Source organism: Hypomesus transpacificus, chromosome 15 (genome assembly GCF_021917145.1).
Source record: "Hypomesus transpacificus isolate Combined female chromosome 15, fHypTra1, whole genome shotgun sequence".
Lineage (NCBI taxonomy): Eukaryota > Metazoa > Chordata > Actinopteri > Osmeriformes > Osmeridae > Hypomesus > Hypomesus transpacificus.
In genome coordinates, this window is record NC_061074.1 from 12,566,866 (window position 1) to 12,588,316 (window position 21,451).

At 44.8% G+C, this 21,451-nt stretch overlaps 2 protein-coding genes across 4 annotated transcripts in view; one reads left to right on the forward strand and one right to left on the reverse strand.

Moving 5' to 3' along the window:
* The window catches only part of lrfn1 (leucine rich repeat and fibronectin type III domain containing 1), a 61,837-nt gene extending 44,086 nt beyond the window's left edge, over positions 1-17,751 (forward strand). For all 3 annotated transcript variants that reach the window (XM_047036217.1, XM_047036218.1, XM_047036219.1), the window contains 3 exons: positions 931-1,036; positions 12,177-13,578; positions 15,230-17,751. In XM_047036217.1, coding sequence (XP_046892173.1) covers positions 12,197-13,578; positions 15,230-16,121 — 2,274 coding nt within the window. In that variant the 5' untranslated portion in view covers positions 931-1,036; positions 12,177-12,196 and the 3' untranslated portion in view covers positions 16,122-17,751. The remainder of the gene's footprint in view (positions 1-930; positions 1,037-12,176; positions 13,579-15,229) is intronic.
* A 67-nt stretch (positions 17,752-17,818) lies between these two features.
* On the reverse strand, positions 17,819-20,706 carry nkapd1 (NKAP domain containing 1). The gene is made up of 6 exons (XM_047036220.1): positions 20,573-20,706; positions 20,250-20,326; positions 20,089-20,174; positions 19,592-19,729; positions 19,214-19,267; positions 17,819-19,004 (listed from the first exon to the last, which is right to left on the reverse strand). Exons 2-6 carry the CDS (start codon positions 20,316-20,318, stop codon positions 18,557-18,559), a joined length of 795 nt encoding a protein of 264 aa, XP_046892176.1. The 5' UTR covers positions 20,319-20,326; positions 20,573-20,706; the 3' UTR covers positions 17,819-18,556.
* Positions 20,707-21,451: the final 745 nt, after the last annotated feature.

Below are 21,451 nucleotides of genomic sequence, written 5' to 3' on the forward strand. Positions count from 1 at the left end.
AAAGACTTTCCATCATTAATACTTTATTGGATGGATGAATTGCCAGAAGTGACAACCTTAGAACACCTTACCGAATACAAATAGGTGTAGGAGAACTTGAGTGGAGAATTCTGTTTTCATGCATGAGGACTCTGCACAGACGAGTGAGAGTGATATGGTAATCTCTGTAGCACTGCATGCAGCCTCCCCATTGGTCAGGCTGTGTGGCTTCAGATTGTTTGAATTTTTGAAGTGCGAAACTGAAGACATGTGACCTTGCCTGAAAATTGTTGTCGAAGAACCGATACAAAGATAAATGAAAATGGAGAAAAACATGGACAAGATTACTCCTGAATTAATCACTGTCCATAGACGTGTTTCTTGTACAAAGATTGGAGAATGACTTTGGGGATTTATTCATGCTGATTTTCTTCCTAAAATTCATCAAGAGTGAGGAATTTGGTGTGTTTTGTTGCATAAAGATAACTTCCAAAGCTCTGTCAAAATATGATTAATTTTTCATAATGCTCCTCTTTACACTTTGTTCTTCCTCAGCTACAACGATGCAATGAAATATTCATGATAGGATACAAAGTCAGTGTCTCCAACTCAGTTTTCTCTCTAATGTATTTCCTGCTGTTTGTGCTTTCTTCTGTTGTTTTATAATCAGATCAGTGTTCATATCTCACCCAAAGCTGCCAAGTGGAAAAGCAGCTAGCTTTCAGTCAATTAGATTATGAATGTATGAATGCTCTTCTTTGGAGTGCAATCCTCCCCCAAGAATATTGATAATCAAAAAAAAAAAAAACTGTCCTCAAATAATCTGTTCAGTCAAGCGCTTTTCCGTTGGCTGAGCTCCAATGTCGTATAGTATTTTCCAAGCTTCAGTTAAACTATGTGGTATTTTCTGTAAAACAAACTGAACTTCACCTCTGCCCCCCTGGCCTCTAGGTGGAGCTGTACCTCGGATGCAGGCATCTTCCACCGTGCGTCGTCACTGTCAGTGGGTCAGGATCCCCATGTGAGATCTACGATGGAAACCAGGGCCTGAAATCTGGTGAGTACGGTGTGAAGCCCTCCCTAGTCTTTTTCCCGACCCACTGCATATTGACTTGAGTTGCTACATCTGTTGTTCTCTCACCCGGGGCAAAATTCACTGTTGTGAAGCAATGGAGAGGAGGAGGGGCAAGTGTTTGAGGCTTGCAGATGCAAAATTATGTAGATCACTGGCACTTGGAAACAGCTGGCCATTTGGCGCCAAAAAACGGCAATAAATAAATACATTACAAACTAAAGAAAGAGTCCTTCAGAGCCACCAGTGTGTAACCAATTATTCCAATGGCCCGTTCTGCATCAGTAATTAAGCCATAGAAACACCATAAAGTTCCCCTCTTTCCAAAACAAACCCCCAAACAAAGCAGAGATGGGAAGCCATAGTGATCCACTAAATAACATGTAATTTGAGGCGATTAATTAAAAACAAAATACACATGAGGATACAGGGTAATCATCTGTGCTGTGTCTTCAGAGTGAAGCCAATCTACAGCCCTGCTGGTGTGCTTTGAATCATACAGCTACCTGTATCCCCCCCCCCCCCCCCCAACATCTGTCATCTGTAGCTGGACCATACGTATTGCCTGGAAATCTCAGCACACTATATCTACTGGGTCAAATAAATGATGATGCAGAGCTACTGTGTTGCCGGCACCAGTGTTGGCTAAGGGCTTTGTGTAAACAAAAGGTGTGTGTGATTCCCACAGGGGCTGGTGGGCATGGTGGATTGCCCTGCGTCTCACTGAACCCCTGTGGTCAGGACCCCTGTGGTTTCTGTGGTCAGGGGGGGTCGCACAGTGCTTGGAACAGAGAAATATGATGTCTTCCTCATGTGTGCCTTTGCTCAAAGGGAATGAGAGGGCATTGCTAATTACACAGCTAGTATTACTGAGCCTAGCTGAGCTGTTATCCCCTCCGTGATCCCCCCCTCTTCCCCCCAGCCCCCCATCCCTTCTCCCCCCCCTCTTCCCCCCATCCCCCCCTCTTCCCCCCAGCCCCCCATCCCTTCTCCCCCCCCCTCTTCCCCCCATCCCCCCCTCTTCCCCCCCAGCCCCCCATTCCTTTTCCCCCCCCTCTTCCCCCCATCCCCCCCTCTTCCCCCCAGCCCCCCATTCCTTTTCCCCCCCCTCTTCCCCCCATCCCCCCCTCTTCCCCCCAGCCCCCCTTCTTCCCCCCAGCCCCCCATCCCTTCTCCCCCCCCTCTTCCCCCCATCCCCCCCTCTTCCCCCCAGCCCCCCTTCTTCCCCCCAGCCCCCCATCCCTTCTCCCCCCCCCTCTTCCCCCCATCCCCCCTTCTTCCCCCCAGCCCCCCATCCCTTCTCCCCCCCCCTTCTTCCCCCCAGCCCCCCATCCCTTCTCCCCCCCCCTCTTCCCCCCATCCCCCCCTCTTCCCCCCAGCCCCCCATCCCTTCTCCCCCCCCTCTTCCCCCCAGCCCCCCTTCTTCCCCCCAGCCCCCCATCCCTTCTCCCCCCCCCTCTTCCCCCCAGCCCCCCATCCCTTCTCCCCCCCCCTCTTCCCCCCAGCCCCCCATCCCTTCTCCCCCCCCCCTCTTCCCCCCAGCCCCCCATCCCTTCTCCCCCCCCCCTCTTCCCCCCAGCCCCCCATCCCTTCTCCCCCCCCCCTCTTCCCCCCAGCCCCCCATCCCTTCTCCCCCCCCCCTCTTCCCCCCAGCCCCCCACCCCTTCTCCCCCCCCCTCTTCCCCCCAGCCCCCCATCCCTCCATCCCTTCTTCCCACCTGCTGACTAGCAGAGTCTGCAGTAGTCATGCGTTCTGCATCACTATGCATATTTCCTGCACCTCAGGACATTGTAATCTGTCTGTTGAGCGCCATAAAAATAATGCACATGCTTTAATTAGCTGTAGCAAACGAATGCTAGCATACCCTTTGCTGTCAAGTGGAAGCAATTTCCATTTTTGGAATTTGGAAAATTTCTTTTTCTGTCAAATCACATTCTTTTATAACATGTGTGTTAAAAGAATGTGCAACAGCTGTTCTTTTGGCTGCCGTTTAATAAATTGTCTGGAGTGCAAGTGATAACAAGATACATAACAAGATGGCCCGTTGCAGTTCATCTTTATGTACATAAATCTCGTGCTCATAAATTAGATTTTACAGTAAGTGTCCAGTAAGCAAGCAGTAAATACATAAGTTTAATCAGGAATCTGGGGGAAGGGAGGCCATGATGGAGGTTAACTTGAGTGATCTTCCCTCAAATATTCAAAATGCAAATGAGCACAGCACAGGATTCATCGCCGTGGAACTCAGCCCTCCTCCCCCATCTAGCTTTGTGGTAGACTCTCCTTTCACAGTCATCTGAGCTGCTGCCTCAATGTTTCCTAGAATACCAAGTACCAGAGCTAGAGAAAGAGAGAGAGACAGAGAGAAGGAGAGAGAGATGGACGAAGAGAAAGGGACAGAGAGAGATTCTGTAAAGTGACGGTGAGAGAGAGGGAAGGAGTGAGGGAGAGAAAGAGAGAGAGAGAGAGAGAAAGAGGGAGAGAGAGAGAGAGAGAGAGAGAGAGAGAGAGAGAGAGAGAGAGAGAGAGAGAGAGAGAGAGAGAGAGGGAGGGCATTATAACGTGGTGTGGAGCGGAGCAGCTTTAGGCCTAATCAGGGGGGGGGGGGGGGGGGGGGTCAGGTTTACCATGCCAAGACAACGTGTCGGAGCGCAGTCCCTGTGATTGGTGCACTACTCAAGCACAAAACGACACCATATGGTCAACCATATTACACTGATTCACAGGGATTACAAACTGGAAGTACTGTAATTTGGTGAGATAGAAGAGACCAGAAACAAGTCAAACAAGATACCGGATTCTTATTAGAGAGATGGTGCATCACAGTCACACTGACGTACAAATACCATCGATCAAACAATTCAAGCGGCAGACAACGTAGACATGGGTATGCGAGGGTGTCGCCTACGTTACGTGCTTGACCTGACTTCAGGTTATTTTCTCTTCCACACCCTGTCACTCGTACTCTGCATCTCACCGTGAACACGGATGCAGGGAATTCGGTTGAGCGCATGTAGACGTGACTCACAGAGAACATGGCTGAATTGACTCACTCTGTTCATAGGCTTCAGCCCTTGTTCTTTGTTGACAGTTTGTTAGTTGTTTATGTTGAGTTTGTCTTGACTCCTCGAAGACAAGCATGACTCATTCGTTATCATATTCCAACAGGAACAGTCATTTCCACACAAACACTTCAGAAAAGTAATTGATCAAAGATATGTTCAATGAGACAGAACACTGCCGAGCTCATTTTCCCCATCCGGCTGTCAGCAGTGTGTTTGACTGTGTTCAGACTCCTGGCTAAACACTCCAGCACTTTGATTGACCCCAAGAAATACCAAAATATGAGTGTCATGTTTTCAGACTAGTATATACCTTCTACTACTACTACTACTACTAGACAATAGGCAGTAATCGAATAAAACACAATTTTCTTCAGAGTGATCTGAGCAGGAAAATCTTCAAAGGAGCATGACTTCTCTTTCTTTTGTGGGGGGATCAAATAGCCTACCTCTCAAAAGCATTTGAGTCACAATTGACTTTTGTTCACGCTTTCACTGTCAACAAATAGGCTGTTTATTCATCACAACAAGATTTGTAAATGGCTCCTTCGGCTCAGTTGAAAGGCACCTGTGGCCAGCTGTGCAAAGAGATGCGCCCGCTTCATTCTCCTCCTCACTCCGCGCAATTTAAAATACTCTTTGACACGTAGGGGGTGCGATGGGTTGCGCAGCATGCAGGCTAATATCTGAGCCACGCAGAGTTGGCATCCATCCCTGAATCAAAGTAAACAAGGCCATGATATGAACCTTCCTCTTTTATATCGCTTACCACACACAGGGTGTGGAAACGCGCCACGTGACCGCGTGCTGACGAGCAACTGGTTGCAAGCCTGCCTTCCTCCATTGTCTGGCATACGGGAGAGAGGATGGGTGCCCCCGAAGAGGGCTGGCACATCTCATCCTGCTTCCATCTGCCTGCATGCCTGGCAATGCAACCCTGCCTGCACCACTTCAAATTATGCTCACGTCCAAGCTGTTACTGTAATTTGCATTGGCTCGTGGGTAGGGGACGGGGGGGCGGGGGGGGTGCGGGAGGGAGGGAGGCACGGAGGGAGGAGGAGGAACACCACATGAAGCAGGGCTGATATAAGTGGCCCTGGCAGCACAATGAGCTTGCTTGGGCTTAGCTTTATGGATGGCGCAGAAAAATCAGGCCTGTATTAAAGTGTAATGATGTCACAGAGCAAGTTGCTTTTCTGTTGAAGATTAAGGCGGGAGCATAGGGGTGTTGAATTACAGAAAAACAGTGTTTGAAAATGGGGCATTGAAGTGAATTTCTGGATTAACCCTGACTGAAAATGTGATTACCAGGCTGCCTAGTGTTCTGAGTGGATGCTGCAAAACCTGAGTCACATACGATGGCGCATTGGAATCTCTGTCCAATCATGGTCTGTCGTTTGTAAGTTAATAACCGTATAGCCGGGCTGCTCTTTTTTTCTGTTTGTCTCGTCTCCAACAGCAACATCCAATCAAAATCCTCACATGCACTGTAGTGTTGTCCTCTGACTAATATTGGTGTGATAAAGGGAAGTGTAGCTTCAGGGGAAATTCTGAAAGTGCGGTCATAGCAGCTCCCCACGATGCCCTGAGACACCAGGAATAGTACGTTTACCTCAAGCAAAAAGACTGATTCGTATTTGCCTCGGCTGTTGTGAATCCTCCGTCACCAACACTGTTAACTGCAGTCCGACAGAGAACCTAGCCAAGCCCACCGTAGCCATGTGTACAGAAGGGCTTTATGTACAAGCGATTATCCCAAACAAACACATTTCTGAGAACTGACAACATTTTGCTGAGAAGGATCTATCATAGAACACACTCTACGGAAGAGTTTGAATGTATGCATCAGCACAGATATAACTGGACTCAGACACCATTGCTTTAAGATCTAGCAAAACTTGTTTTTGGAGCTCAGTTCAATCCATGTACTCTGATCTTACTTTCAGTGTATCAAAATGAACGGACATTTCCGACAAGACATATAGCCCAATAGAGACTGACTATTTTATAGTGTAGTAGAGTCTGGAAACTCTTATGTTCTTCTGGAACAACATGTCCAGCTCCATGAGTACCTAGCAATGTCTACCAAAGGCTTGTCATCTTATAATCATGTGTGTCGAAAAATAAAACCTCGTCATTTTGTCCATAACAACAACAAACCGCTGTTCCATTAAAACAGGTCAAATTTCAAATGGACCATTTCAGTTGTGTTTGTCCCCTGAGGCCTAGTTGTGTGACGCAAGTGATTTCCCACAGTAGCAAAGGTTTAATGTCCGGTCTATAGCCATGCTCTGGTGGTGCTCTGCCACAGGGACTTCTCTAATGCACAGCAAACAAACCCACTGAAAACACTGAAGGAGTGTCACTCTACAAGAAAGGTGATTAAAGCTGTTTTTGAGCCAGCTTTGACTGTCTTAGCGATCAAGCTACAGTAATAGTACTGTAGTACAAAGCACAACAATTTACCTGGAAGGACACAGGAAGGTCCTGTAAATTCCAGTCTATGAGAAGGTTGTGAACATACGCTGTAGCTCAATGCATTGTTTTGGTGCATACTGCATCTTTGAAGACTATCTGATAATGAACAATGAAATATTTATGAGTTCCTAATTCTTAAATGCTCAGTGGAGAGGAGCCAATGCATATCACATCCATTCAATTGTCCATTTAATGCAAATAATGACATCATCGGCAAAAAAGCGATTAGTTTAATGTCTTTCTACAGAGCTTTACAATGTAGAAAATCACATTGTTCCTTGGACTGCAAACTGTTGTGTAAGAGTGTGTGTATATCATCACACTCAGATGGTTAACTACTTTTTTCTAAAGGAACACAGTTTAAACACATAACATGACTCAATGTTGTTCTTATTTACAGCAGCAGTCAATACTAAAGCCCAATAAACAATCCTAGTAATGTGACATAACTTCCTGTTTTACTCCACACATTACAGTAATCCGGGCTCTTGGTTCTGTAGAGTGACCTCTGATTCTACAAAGGATTGGTCTGCAGTGGCTTCCTGATTGACTACAGTTTTAAGACATTATATGGTTATCATAAAAAAATTACACTACCCATTAAAACAGTGGTTTTGGTGAGACTACAAATTAAACCAGAGCACAGTGATTAGTCAGGTTTATCAAGATAACAGTTTAATACCAACTCACCTGCTATTAAAAACTGCATTTGATACCCAACTTTCTATTCATATTGCTCCCAGCCTCTGACAGTAAGCTTTCACTTAACAAGAGATACAAAACTATTTAGCTTAGTTTCATCGTGATTGCCATCCAAATGTTCTCATCACAATGTTTTGTATAAAACTTTTAAATGCCTTAATTTCCCATTCTGACCACAGGAGATGGGAAAGTTCTCGTAGCACCGCTAAGTTGGGCAGGTGGCCATCTCAAATAAAAGGACTGTGTATTGTCCTGATTATTCTACTAATTATGGGAGCTAACAGGGAGAACGCAGTCAGAGGCTTTTTGGCTCAGCAGTAGCAATTCATGCATAATGTGGTTTGGCTTCAAAAACACCACATCCAATAATTCTATTATGCATCGTCTTGTCTTTTCGATTACTGCGACCATCCCCATGAATAATGTCATGGACCTAATTAAGCTTCAGGCAAAAGGAATGTTGCTGTGGTTGTAAACATGTCTATCTGGATACAATTTGTTAAGCTTTGCTTTACAGTAAGGGTCTCAATGTAAAGCAAGATATTAAGCAGTCAAAAGCAGAAAAAATTGTCATAAAGGGATGGACATGGTCAGCAACAACACTGAGGTAGGCTGTGGTGTTTAGATTACGCTCAATTGGTACTTAGGGGCCCAAAGTGTAGCAATACAATATCTACGCGCCATTACACCAGCACCACCTGCCTGAACCGTACAGACAAGATGGACCCACACTTTCATGTTTACACCAAATTCTGACCCTACCATCTGAGTGTCGCAGCAGATCAACTGATCAAACCAGGCAACATTTTTTCAATCTTCTATTATCAAATTTTGGTCACCCTGTGCAATCTTTGCTGACAGTAGAGGCCTCTGGCGTGGTTTTCTGCTGTTGTTGTAGTCCATTTGCTTCAAGGTTCAATGTGTTGTGCATTCAGAGATGCCCTTCTGCATACCTCAGTTGTGACAAGTAGTTATTTGAGTTACTGTTTCTATCAGCTCGAACCAGTTTGGCCATTGTTCTGTGACCTCTGCCAGTCATTTTCATCCAGAGAACCACTCACTGTTGATTTGCTCTTTTTCCAACCATTCTCCGTAACCCATGGAGACGATAGTGCGTGGAAATTCCGGGGATCAGCAGTTTCTGAAACGTTCAAACATGCTCGTCCGGCACCAACAATGATGCCACATTCAAAGTAAATTCAATCAAATGTCTTCCCCATTTTGATGCTTGGTTTGAAGATTGTCTTGTCCATGTCTACATGCCTAGATGCATTGAGCTGCTGCCACGTGATTGGCTCAATCGATGTTTGCCTTAACAAGAAGTTGAAGACGTGTACCTAGTAAAGTGGCTGGTGAGTGTATGTGTGAATCCCCCAGTGAAACTTTGATCAAATAGACATTCCTCTAAAAAATGACTTACCCCGAGCAATGATCGCTGAATCTTCTCTGCCATTTTCAGGAATAGCATGTTGTTTAAATGTTGTGGTACTAAAATCTTTGGACCTAGTTAATAGTCTTCATTTTTTCCTTACGAAGTTGTAGAGGGGTCGTAATTGAAAAGATAAGACACATCATTCTGCATCCCAATATTTGCATGCGGACATAATTATAAAATGCAAATGTCCTCTGTTTATCAAGGTATTTTGCTTTGACAAGACGGGACCAGAAGTCCCCAGGGCAGTGGAGCTCCACACAGTTTGGCTGAGATGGCTCCGTGTGGCTGAGATGGAGCTGACTCCGATGAACTCAGCCTGTCAATAATTATGCCGGCTTCTTGACGAGAGTCACAGTGGAGCAGCCAACAGTTCACTGCCGGCACTGTCTAATTGGAATTTACTCTTGCTTGACAGTCGCACCGAGAAAAGAAAAAGAGCATTGCGTGCACGTCAAGATGGCCTTTGCTAAACCATGGATATGACATTGCATTCCAGAAAGACAGATATAATTGACCATTTAAAATGTTATATTCAAATTCTGGCCAAATGACCAATCATTTATATAAATTCCAAAAATGTTGTCAGCAGAGAATATTTTTAATGTGCAAGCTTGTTGGAAATAGAAGCAATGACTTTCGTGCTTGCAAGTGGAAATTGCTCACTTCGAAGAGTATTCTCACTATTATTCTTAGTTTTAACACCACCATTGTATTAATAATTTAACATTGTATTATATCACACTATGAGATCGTAGTGTCATTGACATGGTATCTAATTCTGTATCACTGATGGTTAGTGTTATAAAATAGTCTGTACCCTATGTACTACCAGTAGTGCAGTAGGTCATGCTGTTCTGACCTGAACTTATTGGTGAAAAGCTTGTGATTTGCAGCACTTAATACTTGCAGTACTCAAGATTACCTAAGGAAGTACATTAATTTCATGGACTACTACGTAAAAGGACCTTGTCAGCTGGAATTGTGTGTCCTAAAATGAAAGTGTAATTTAGTTTGCAGATGTCTCTGTCAATAATTGTTTAAATATGAACATTTGCTCTCCAAGATATCAACACGTGGATTGTGTTAGGAAAAACAACATGAACGATTCATTAATTAGCTGAGCCTGTAATTAATAGTTAATATGTGGATATAATTAAAAGGATTACTAGGCAAACTTAAGCTTTATCTAATAGTGGTCTTTCTGACTGATGCTCTCAAGGTTGTGCTGATTTGTTTTAGGCTAAAATACTGCTGTAAATTGGCCAAAGACAGTAGGCTTAAACTCCAGCCCTTATCTTGTCTCCAAAGGAATGAACATGTATCCCAAACTGATTCATAAGACAGCAATCACTCGTTTAACAAGAGCCTCTTAACTGAATAATGGAGGTCAAAGTCAGATTTAACAATAATAGAATAATGGAAAAATGTTATGCAGTACAAAGAACAAAAATACCCAGCAAGACATTTAAACACAGACAGAATAACCTTAAGTGGTATTCCTCAAATTAGTTTCTAAATGCCGATCCATTGTTTATTCTCTACAAGTCTTTACCCTTGGCCACAGTGTGGTTTTAAGTGGGTGGCTGTTATAAAGCTGTGTAAATGTGCTTTATCTTTATCTCAATTAGGATAGAAACTTCGTTTTTCAGACAGCTTAACATCTTAATGCAATTCAAAGACCTACATTCTACACCAGAGTTGCCTGGCAACAAACTTTTTTTTTCCTTCCTCACCGGAGATGCAGAGAGATCAATAGAGTATCCTCAACGGTGATGGCAGGAAATTCTCTAGCACAGATGGCCCTCAGAGATCCTATGAGTTTTGTGGCCTAGTTACCATTTGAATGCTAACACAATAACTGGAAGATAATATTGAATGAAAATTAAACAGTAGGCCTACTGGGTGATAAAAACTGCTGGCACATTGCACAAAATATTCTGGTATTTATTGGTTTAAAAAAGCGGTTTGTTACGGCTGTGAACCCATTATGTAAGATCTGTGGAATGAGTTAGAATAAGATTAGCTTTCATATTCTACTTTATAAAAGTAATGTCCCCAGCGTCTTAAAGGGTCACATTGTGAGAATTAATTTACTCAAGGCAGCCACACTGATCTGCCAACAATAAAGGGGCTTTGCTAAATAACATTTTTATAAGAAAAACTATTTGGTGGTGTTTTGTGAGATGTCCTCTCACAGAATCACCCCCTGGTGTGACATTTCTGAATGTGTAAAGAATTTCTAACCTTGTGCAAGCATGACAGAACATTAAAATTTGGCACAGCCTAAGACAAGCCTGAGACATACGTACAATAATATTTTACATGCCTAAGCTGAAGTCTCTTCTTTCAAATCAAATTTGTGTTTACTGAGTCCAAATCAAAAAAGCAAATCTAAAGACTTATATTGCTATAGAAAGGAAGACACGTGGGATTCAATCCTGATAACTAGTGTTAGGAATGAACATCTGGACAGTTGGTATATCCATCATTTATCTGAACATACTGTTGTAAGGATGTGTTTCCCACAGATAAAGTCAGTTGTCATCATATGTCCTCATTTTATCACCTTAATGGACGTTCTGATAAACATCAAGAGTTAATGCGTCAGTCACGAAAGATGGATGCCAAGGAAACCTGGATCTACTGGCAATATGGCAGACATCAACGAATGTTTTCCATCGGGATTTAGTGGTTATTACACCCAAGGATGTCTTTCCACACCTGTCGGTGCAGACTTATGCTCTCGGAGAACTGAAATCAATACCGCTAAATGGGTATCACAGAATCGTAGCATTCCCTCAACACTTCTCGCGCTATAATACATACCTCCATCTGAGGGGTTCATGACTAGGTTGCTATCCCTTATGTTTTTCACCTTCACTTTTTGTTGCTGTGATTTACTTGACAGACTCATGTCTAATTTTGCGGTACAATTCGGAAGCATAAGGAGAGCACGGAGCATGAAAAGGTCATACAGATCCTCAAGCATGCTGACAAGTGCCCTTTCCCTCTCTAATTCTCTGTGCTGATGTGAATTCTCAGAACCGGAAAAATACAAAACCCACAGCGTATGATGGAAATGCGCATGACATATTAGCTTAATGTAGGAAACTACGCGGTGATCATTCAGCACATTACAGGGTTGTGTACTGATATAGCCTAGTGGTACATTACCCTGGTGTAAACCTATTCGGGGGTTGTTTTAGTCACTAGAAATGATAAAGAGACTGGGGGTCCATTGCAACACTGCCTTTCATCATCCCACACCATTATTTGCAAAACCTCTGTGTCTTACTGCGATTGATGCCCCTGCTGATATTTTCAATAATCCTGGTGGGTGCATCCATTTTTGTATCATAGTCCATATGCACACTTTTTTTTTTTTATCTTGAAAGGGGTCTACTTTTCACATGTCTGTCTCTGTTTCTCTTCCGCCTCTGTGTTCAGGATTTGGAAGCTGATAGACCATGGAGTGGCTGCTTCTGTGCGTGCTGCTTGGAGCAGCCTTGGTGGAGGGCTATAGCTGCCCAGGCCGCTGTATCTGCCAGCACCTCTCTCCCACCCTGACCCTGCTCTGTGCCAAGACGGGCTTGCTCTTCGTGCCACCCGCCATCGACCGCAAGACGGTCGAGCTGCGTCTCACAGACAACTTCATCACGATCATTCGCAATAAAGACTTTTTGAACATGACCAGCCTGGTCCACCTCACCCTGTCCAGGAACACCATCAGCCAGATCACCCCCCATGCCTTCGGGGGCCTCCGGGCCCTGAGAGCTCTTCACATGGATGGCAACCGCCTCAGTGTCATAAGGAGTGACCACTTTAAAGGCCTGGTCAACCTGCGTCACCTCATACTGGGAAACAACCAGATCCACCATGTGGCCCCCACCTCTTTCGACGAATTTGTGTCCACCATCGAGGATCTGGATCTGTCCAATAACAACCTGAGATCCCTGCCCTGGGAGGCAATCGCCCGGATGACCAACATCAACACCCTCACGCTGGACCACAACCTGATAGATCACATTGGAGCCGGGACCTTTACCCTCCTCACCAAGCTGGTGCGGCTGGACATGACCTCCAACCGGCTGCAGAAGCTGCCTCCGGACAGTCTGTTCCAGCACGCCCAGGTGCTGTCCGACACCCAGGGCTCCAACCCATCCTCCCTGGCCGTGAGCTTCGGAGGGAACCCTCTCCACTGCAACTGTGAGCTGCTGTGGCTGCGGAGACTGACCCGGGAGGACGACCTGGAGACTTGCGCCTCACCAGACAACCTCATGGACAAGTACTTCTGGTCCATACAGGAGGACGAGTTCATGTGCGAGGCCCCTCTGATTACCAAGCACCTGGCGTCCAAACCCTACGTCATGGAGGGTCAAGGCGTCACCCTCAAGTGTAAAGCTATGGGAGACCCCGACCCTGCCATCCACTGGCGCTCCCCCGACGGCAAGCTGGTCCACAACAGCTCGCGTACCATCCTGTATGACAACGGCACCCTGGAGATTCTGATCACCACCCTGAAAGACAGCGGCGCTTTCAACTGCGTGGCCTCCAATGCCGCCGGCATCGCCACGGCCGCCGTGGAGATCAACATGATCCCGCTGCCTCTGTTTGTCAACAACACGGGCCACATGCGCGAGGCCGATCCCGGCCTGTCCGACATCACCACCTCCTCCAAGTCTGGCAACGACACCAAGGGTCACGACAAGCACCAGGACAAGAGGGTGGTGGTGGCTGAGCTCACCTCGTCCACGGCTGTGATCCGGTGGCCGTCGGAGCGCCACATCCCCGGCATAAGGATGTACCAGATCCAATATAACAGCACTGCAGACGACACCCTGGTGTACAGGTGAGAATCGGTGAAAGGGTGGCAAAAGGGGGGGGGGGGAGAGGGTTATGGAGGAGGAAGGTCGGAGGAGAGGGGGGAGGAAGAGGAGAGATGGAAGTTTTGGGATGATGGCGGTGGAGATGAGGAGGTAGAGAGGTGGATGGGGGGGTCGGAGGAAAGGGGAGCCATCTGGTAGGCCCATCTGCTATGTGAAGTGACAGTCCATTACAATGGATCCATGGCTCCCACCGCTACATAGGTGCAGTATGATTAAGTAGGCAACAAAAAGTAAGAAGATGAGAGTAAGAGTTGACTATAAAACTAAATGAATGTTACCGTCATTTTATATCACTGCTTAATGAAGGACAGACATGAAGGATCCACATATAAAACCAGAAGATTTGATTGTTTGTCGAACCAGCATATGTTGTGGGGGTGTTTAACGACTATTGTTTTGTCAGGTGGTAGTCTTGTCTGAGAGTCGTTAGCCCCTTAGACTACAAGGATCTACTGTTGGTCTTCTGCTAGACACTGAGGCTTGATATTGGGCCAGGGCTCTGCTAAAGACACCTGTTTATCCGGTAGAGGATTGTGTGAACTTCCCTCACTCAGCCAGGCAGTGTCACCCACATCTATCATTATCAGTACATAAACAGGGATTCATCCTTCTCTGACACATGCTGTTTCGTAACATGTAATTAATTATGCATTGTGACTTGTGATGCATGTCTGTGCAATTATTGAGTGTCAACCCTAGTTAGCCATAACACACTTAAAGGTGATGAGATTTGCTTGAGCGCTAATTAAGTTGTTAACCACAGAATAATCCAATGACAGTTGGGCTGCATAGATGAAGAAAAACCTAGGTTCCCTTATGCAAATGAGCTGATGCCAATACCCACCTTCAGTAAAAAAAAAAGCTTCAATGTGACTCAAATTGCACTGCTATGACATTGAACAAGTGTCATGTTAAGTTTTCTGGGCCATCATTGGTCAAGTCTTGTATTGACTAATTGACTTTGCTATTCTTATCAGATTTCATGACTTTGCTATTATTATCAGATTTAATGAGTTTCTCCACGGTATGCTTCTAACATCTTGCTTAAGTCTTAACCTAAAAGTGTGGTTTGGACTTTAGGTAATACATTATTACCTGCAAGTGAGAAGCATCAAAGCCTTCCTTCAGGGTTATCACACTTCTAATTATATGAACACTGGTGCCAGCCCCAAGACAATGGCTTCATCCTTCATGTTCAAAGACGAGTGTTTGCCTTTTAATCTTGCAAATCCCAATGTTGTTATGACCTTAGAATATTCACACAACATCAAGCTTGCTTTCGCACCATGTGGCATGTGGGCATTACGCCAAAGGCCTGCCATGTCCTTCCCTGCAGATGTGGTGACACATACATAGTGATGACCCTGCTACCTTATTTGTCACCTTGTTATTTAACATTTGCCATCATAGCATACAAACAAGCTGCAGGGGTAATTTCTCACATTCACCTTTTAACTTTGTCTACTGTAAGTCATCTGTCAGCAGGCTTGTCTCCTTTACTTGCTTCACAAATATACGTGATATTTCAGGCGTCACTGCAGTTTATTATAACTGTGACACAGTGTTAGATCTTATTTTTCTCTGTGCCTTCCCTCTGTCTCTCTCTCTCCGCAGGATGATCCCGTCCACCAGCAAGACCTTCCTGATTAACGACTTGGCCGCGGGGCGGGAATACGACCTGTGTGTGCTGGCGGTGTACGATGACGGGATCACCTCATTAACGGCCACTCGTGTGGTGGGCTGCGTCCAGTTTCACACCGCCAGTGAGGTCAGCCAGTGCCGTTTCATCCACAGCCAGTTCCTGGGAGGCACCATGATCATTATCATCGGTGGGATCATCGTGGCTTCGGTGCTGGTGTTTATCATCATCCTCATGATTCGCTACAAGGCCTACAGCGGTCCCGAGGACGGCAAGACCAAGGTCAGCCTCAGCATGCACTCCCAGACCAACGGCAGCCAGCACAGACTCCAACGCTCCACCTCGAAACAGCCTTCTGAGGAGGATCGCCGCGATGCCAAGGAGTGCATGGCCCTGGTGCTCCGGATGGACAGCGAGAAGAGGGAGGACCCTGGAGCTACCACAGCCATCCTGGAGGTGGAGCTGCCTCCGCTGACCAAGGAGAGGATGAAGAGGACCAGCCTGGACGCTCAGCAGCGCTCCGGCCCCCCCTCTGAGGACACGCAGACGGACAGCAGCCTGATGGGCTCCACCATGTCCCTGTGTCTGATTGGCCCCAACGCCGGCACCAAGGAGGCCCCCCGGCTCAAGGACAAGAAGGGTGCCCTCGCCAACATGGGGCTTCTTCCTAACGAGCTTGCACGAACTAGGCACAGGTTCTCCTTCGACGGGGGGGATTATTCCATATTTCAGAGCCACAGCTACCCCCGCAGAGCAAGGACGAGGAGGCACAAGTCAACCAACCAGCTCAACATGGAATCGTCGCCACTCGCCAACCGCAGAGTCACTTTCAGCAGCACGGAGTGGATGCTTGAGAGCACGGTCTGAGGGGAAACAGTCTGGCCAATCTGGCAGTTACACACACACACACACAGAGACACAGATACAGACACGTAAACACATATTGACACCTCAGACATTTCTACGTACACACCACACACTACCGCACACTGACTGTTGGTGAGTTGAAGGAGAACAACAATCTCCTGTCCTCCTGCCTCCCGTCCTCATGCCCCAGAGGTTGGCGGCCATGTCATTTGTTTATGCAGCAGTGCCTTATTCTAAAATATGTACGAATGGAGGATGCTGCTCACTTCAGTCATAAACCTTCTTTTCTGTCTTTGGTCTCTGCTATTAGGCAGGGGGCCTTCTGTCCCTTTTTTTAATGACATGTCAAGGGGCGTGGCTAAAGGATGTGACTGTTTTCCTTTTATTGTTCAAAAACAACAACACACTGTAAAGTGAACAGCCAGGTACCCTGTATGTTGATCATCCTTTTGGTTATTTCAAAGACTTTTGCACAGAAGACACGAGATACAAGGACAAGTATCACACCAGTCTATACAATAAATAAAAAGATACTAGCTATACACATGCCGATTTCAAATGTTAGCATAGAGAGGATGGCCCTGCTAGATCTATGGAATCCTCCTTGCTGGTTGGACTGTATGATATTTCTAGGTATTGTTCCTGATGTGAGTGTATGATATTAATCGGTATTGTATCTGGCTGGTCTAGATAAAAAGACAACAAAAAATACATATATAAGTATATTAAAACATTGGTGTATGTGTACTAACTATGTAAGTAAGTAAGTCATATGTGACATGACTTTTTACAAAGCATTGGCTTGTTGGCCACGGGTTTTTACATTAAAAACTTGTGTCATTGAACTTTTCCCTACTTAGTATGTCGGGGTTTGGACCACTTAGCCTTCACCAGAGGGTATTAAATTTTTTGTGTGGGTTAACTGTACTGTGTGTCTATTGTCCTTTTCTTACGATCCCATTAATGCCAGGATTGGTTCATACTTAGTATTTTACATAAAGTCTTTCTGACATTTGGTAAACAAGGATGCTGTGAATCACCCTTGTGAAATATACCACTCTTGTTGAGCAACTGGCCTGGATGAGCGTTTGGAATTTAGAAGCCTGCTCTTCGTACTTCAAGGTGACATCCACTAGGTGGAGACAGTGAGCTTTACGCCCCAGTCAGGCTAAGAATTTGGAACGGCAGGCTTACTAAAATTAAAGATTATCCAAAGGTAGATGTGAGATTTTTAGAAATAAACTACCCCAATGTGACATCCTGTACCGAGGAAAGCAAAACACGCATGATGACTGCTAATAAAACCCCATAGTCCCAGGTTTAAGGGTAGAAAATGTAATCCAATTTCTGTCTTACAAAGCCATGTCACATTCTGTATGCCAATACATGAACACCCGATTTAGGATGCTCTGGCACTTCGCTCAACATTCCCCATATCAAATCTACGGTAAGCACCACAGCTACAACCACTTGAGGGCCATGATATATCAGGGCTGACAATTTCATGGCTTCAAGTCTGACTTCTCCAAGACATAAGGATTGTGACATGGCTGTTCATCACCACAAGACTATGGTTTGGATCTGGATATCAGTCCCGTATTTCACCTAGATTACAATCACCTAGCAGATTTTACAACCAGACAAAAAGATGAATGAGGTACCATTGTCTATATAATTGATTGAGGTGAAAGACAATATAAATGAAGCAGTTAAAAAATACATTTTATTTAACAGATGTGCCATTCTAAACTGACATACCCTGATTGTAATAAAATACGTTTAAAATATAAATACAAAAAATAATACATTTATAAAAAGTAAAAAACCTGCCCTTATTGGTAAAGAAACGTCAGCATATTTTCATAATGTTTGGAATATGATGGTAAACTTCAAATTCAACAGCTCCATGTGAAAGCATAATCCAGAATCCATAATCAATAGAACTCTCTGGAGCAGAGGAGGTTGATGACGTTGTGAGGCATCCATCTTTGTGCAGACATGTAAGCCCCAGTAGTTTCCTATCGGCCCGCTGTGTTTGAGGCCTCTGTGAGGCATTGCTGTAAACAAAGCGCCCATGGGATGGACAACACAGGACTGTACAAAACAGAACAAAGTACAAGACAGAACAGTGCTGTGAAAGGGATAATGACACTCCATGGTTTCTCCAGTCAGAGCCTGGGCTGGTTGAAAGCTCAGCTACAGAACATGAGGAAGAGCATGTTCAACAGAAAGGGGTATTGGGGACAAGGTGTAATCTTGAGAAGGATAGAAAACAGGGACCTGGCATTATCATAAAGGTAATCTGGCCTCAAATCTATTTTTTTTTTTTTTTTTACACAGATGCTGTACCACGACTGATTAACCCAGAAACAGAGGGAGATGAGAGGAGACAGACGAGGGCGCTTCTCAGAGCAGGCAGGTGCCAGAAAACCGGATCATTCATCAGAACTCCCCTCTGATCTCTCCTCGTTTGGAGCTTTCCAGTTTTTTCTTCTCTTCTTGTGCATCTCCAGTCCTGGTTGAGAGCCCCTGTCAGCGTTCCTCTGACGTTTGCCATGGATCTGAGTCCTCCCCCCTCCCTCCTCTTCATCACTGTCCTCTGAGCTGCTCTCCTCCTCTCTCCCTCTGCTCCTCTCCCTCCTCTTCCTCCTGGGTTTGCTCTTACTACTTTTCCTCTTCTGCTTTTTTGTCGCGTCGGCGCTTCCCTCGTCCCCGGACTCGTTCCCTGACGCGTCCGCTCTCTTCCGCTTCCCATCTCTCTTCTTCTTCTTTCTCTTCTTCTTCGAGGACTTCTTGGAGCTTTTCGACTTGTCCGTCTCCGAGGTGAACTTGGACTTTTTCTTTTTACGATGCTTATTATTCTTGTCACCTGCACCACCTTCTCTGAGAAGACAAAGCAAAGCGTCAGAAAGTGAACAACCAAACGCGTGCACATCAAAAACAAATGACTGTCCTATGACGGCATTAAACCTGTCATGATAATGACAATTTTCCCAGTGACGTATTAAAAGAACGATACGGACAAAGTACATAAAAGCATAAAGTTTGAACTGATCAAACAGCGTCTTAACAGGCTTGGTCCTGTGGATTACCCTTCTATCCGGAACTCCTCTGGGTACAACTCCTTGAAACCACTGTGTCCCCATCTAGGATGACAACATCACATTCATTATTATTATTCTCATTTATTTCAGGGACAATGCACACCAATCGCCAGCAAAACTGTAAGTGGGCCAGAGTCAGCTAGAGAGGCTAATTTTCATCTGCTGTCCCAGGACCAATGATATTCTCTGTCAGCACCTGCAAACCTACTCTGATTAGCATCACTCTCCACCCACTGCTTCTCCTTTACTCAAGCTCTAGGGACCAAACGTTTCGATCTGGTAAATCACTGCTGAGTAGTAGGACTCTGGGAATTTTAAATACTTCACACAGCTCTTAAAAGGGGAGGATAAAGATAGCAGACCTACCTGTCAGGATCGTTGGCTTCAAACTCGTAGAGTTTGCGCGTCCAGTAGCGAGCCTCGCGCTCGTGGCCTGAGCTACGTTCCTGGCTCCCAGATCGAGCTCTGGATTCACTCCCTATACGATCACAATGCATGTGGCCCCTGAAATACAAGACAACTTTCAATCAAAACTTATTCGGAAGTACTTGAAATATAGTTATGAAATATGGGTTAGGGTTGTTCATCAGTAGGGTTGTTGTTCATCAGTATAGATAGATGAACACGTTTTCAAGTTAAGTTTATTTGCAATTTGTAACAGGTAACGGTCCATTGGAATTATTAGGTCCTGCTCTTCTTGCCAATCCAAGCGACCCATCAACCCAGGATAAATAGAATGTTGACAAATAATTCAGGGGGAGCAGGTCAGGGGTGAGGGGTGGTGGGATTTTGGTAGAGGAGGGTCTGGTAGGGGAGCAGAATGAAGATGATCCGAACATCCTAGGGCAAAATCAGTAACAAACCTGTGTCCATCCAGGACTGGCATCTGTTTGCGGCATGGTGTCTTCTCCATGTCCCTCATCTTCCACATCTCTGACTCCTCCTGGATCTGAAAAACAACAATAACTGACACAACAGCGCTTGCAACACCGACTCGTGTGACTGTGGGAGATATAAAACATACCTTATTGTGGGCATCGGTATGACGGATTACATTACGGAGTAGAACCTTCCCCATCGGTTCTCTGGCCATGATGACACCTTCAGAGAGAATATTAAGTGTCCTAATGCGTGCAGCAATACTGTAACATTTAGTTCGTTAGATACAAAGTAGATAGCTTCGTTAAAGTTAAGATTAAGCCAGGGGAGCAATGGAAAGAATGTGAAGCTAAGTAAGCCAATGTGTTTGTCAACCATAGTGTATTGACAATAACAAGCTCTGTGTAAAAGGCGCTTGTATTATACAAAGGATATTACAGTGTGTGTAATGGTTCAAATAAATCTTACCTTTAATTAGGTGGGTGGAATTGGCGAACAAAAAAAAGTAACAGCCAATTTGAAACTAGCTAGCAACTGGCTAACTGCTAGAACACAGTCGACTTCCGTTCTGGAACGATGTGCGGAAGTGATATCCCGCCTATGATTAATGACGTAAGAGACATTTGCTTGGTCAATAAATCTGTCAGTCATACTGAGTATCAACAAGACATTAAACCTTAACTCTATGCATTAAACCAGTGCCTTTTCATGGCTCTGCATTACACAATTTTGAATAATATTAAGGCTAACATACAGAAATTATATAACGTATTTTTTATCACTAACAAATGGCGTTTCTTACACCGGCATATGTATGACGGATTGATGGAATTTATAATGGATATTGGTAAAGTGCTTTATGGCAATAACAAAGATTGACTGAGGCGTATGGCGAAGTGTCCTAGAAAATATCTTAAATAAAATGTCAAAAAAGTATGATTCTTTTTTGTTGGTTGTAAGCTAAATGCAGCCTTGAATCCCATAAAAAAATATTTACGCTACAAGAATGAAAGAAAGGGTACAAAAATGAGAAGATGTAAAGTGTTGAGAAACCGGTTATGTTTATTTCCTGAAAAGCTGCCTTATAAGTATATGATACTGCATTTCTAACTCCTTTTCTCTTGTACAAAAGAGTAAACACGTATTATTAGCATTCCTTGTCACAGTGAGTCTTTTGTTTAAAGCGCTTGTCATGCAAACCAAGAGGACTGATAGTTCCCCATAACTTTGTCCAAGCTGTTGTGTTGTGTGGTAAATGTAGGCCCTATACATAAAATACCAACAACTAAAACTTGTATATAAACATATAACACAAACACATTGTATCATAAAATATTGTATACATTG

Excerpts from the sequence above, each read along its gene's own strand:
- nkapd1 (XM_047036220.1), bottom strand. The coding sequence starts at position 20,318 with ATGGCCAGAGAACCGATGGGGAAGGTTCTACTCCGTAATGTAATCCGT. Across the intron at positions 20,175-20,249 it reads ATACCGATGCCCACAATAAG|ATCCAGGAGGAGTCAGAGAT; the intron begins GTATGTTTTATA and ends GTTGTTTTTCAG. Across the intron at positions 19,268-19,591 it reads GAAGCCAACGATCCTGACAG|ATGGGGACACAGTGGTTTCA; the intron begins GTAGGTCTGCTA and ends TTGTCATCCTAG.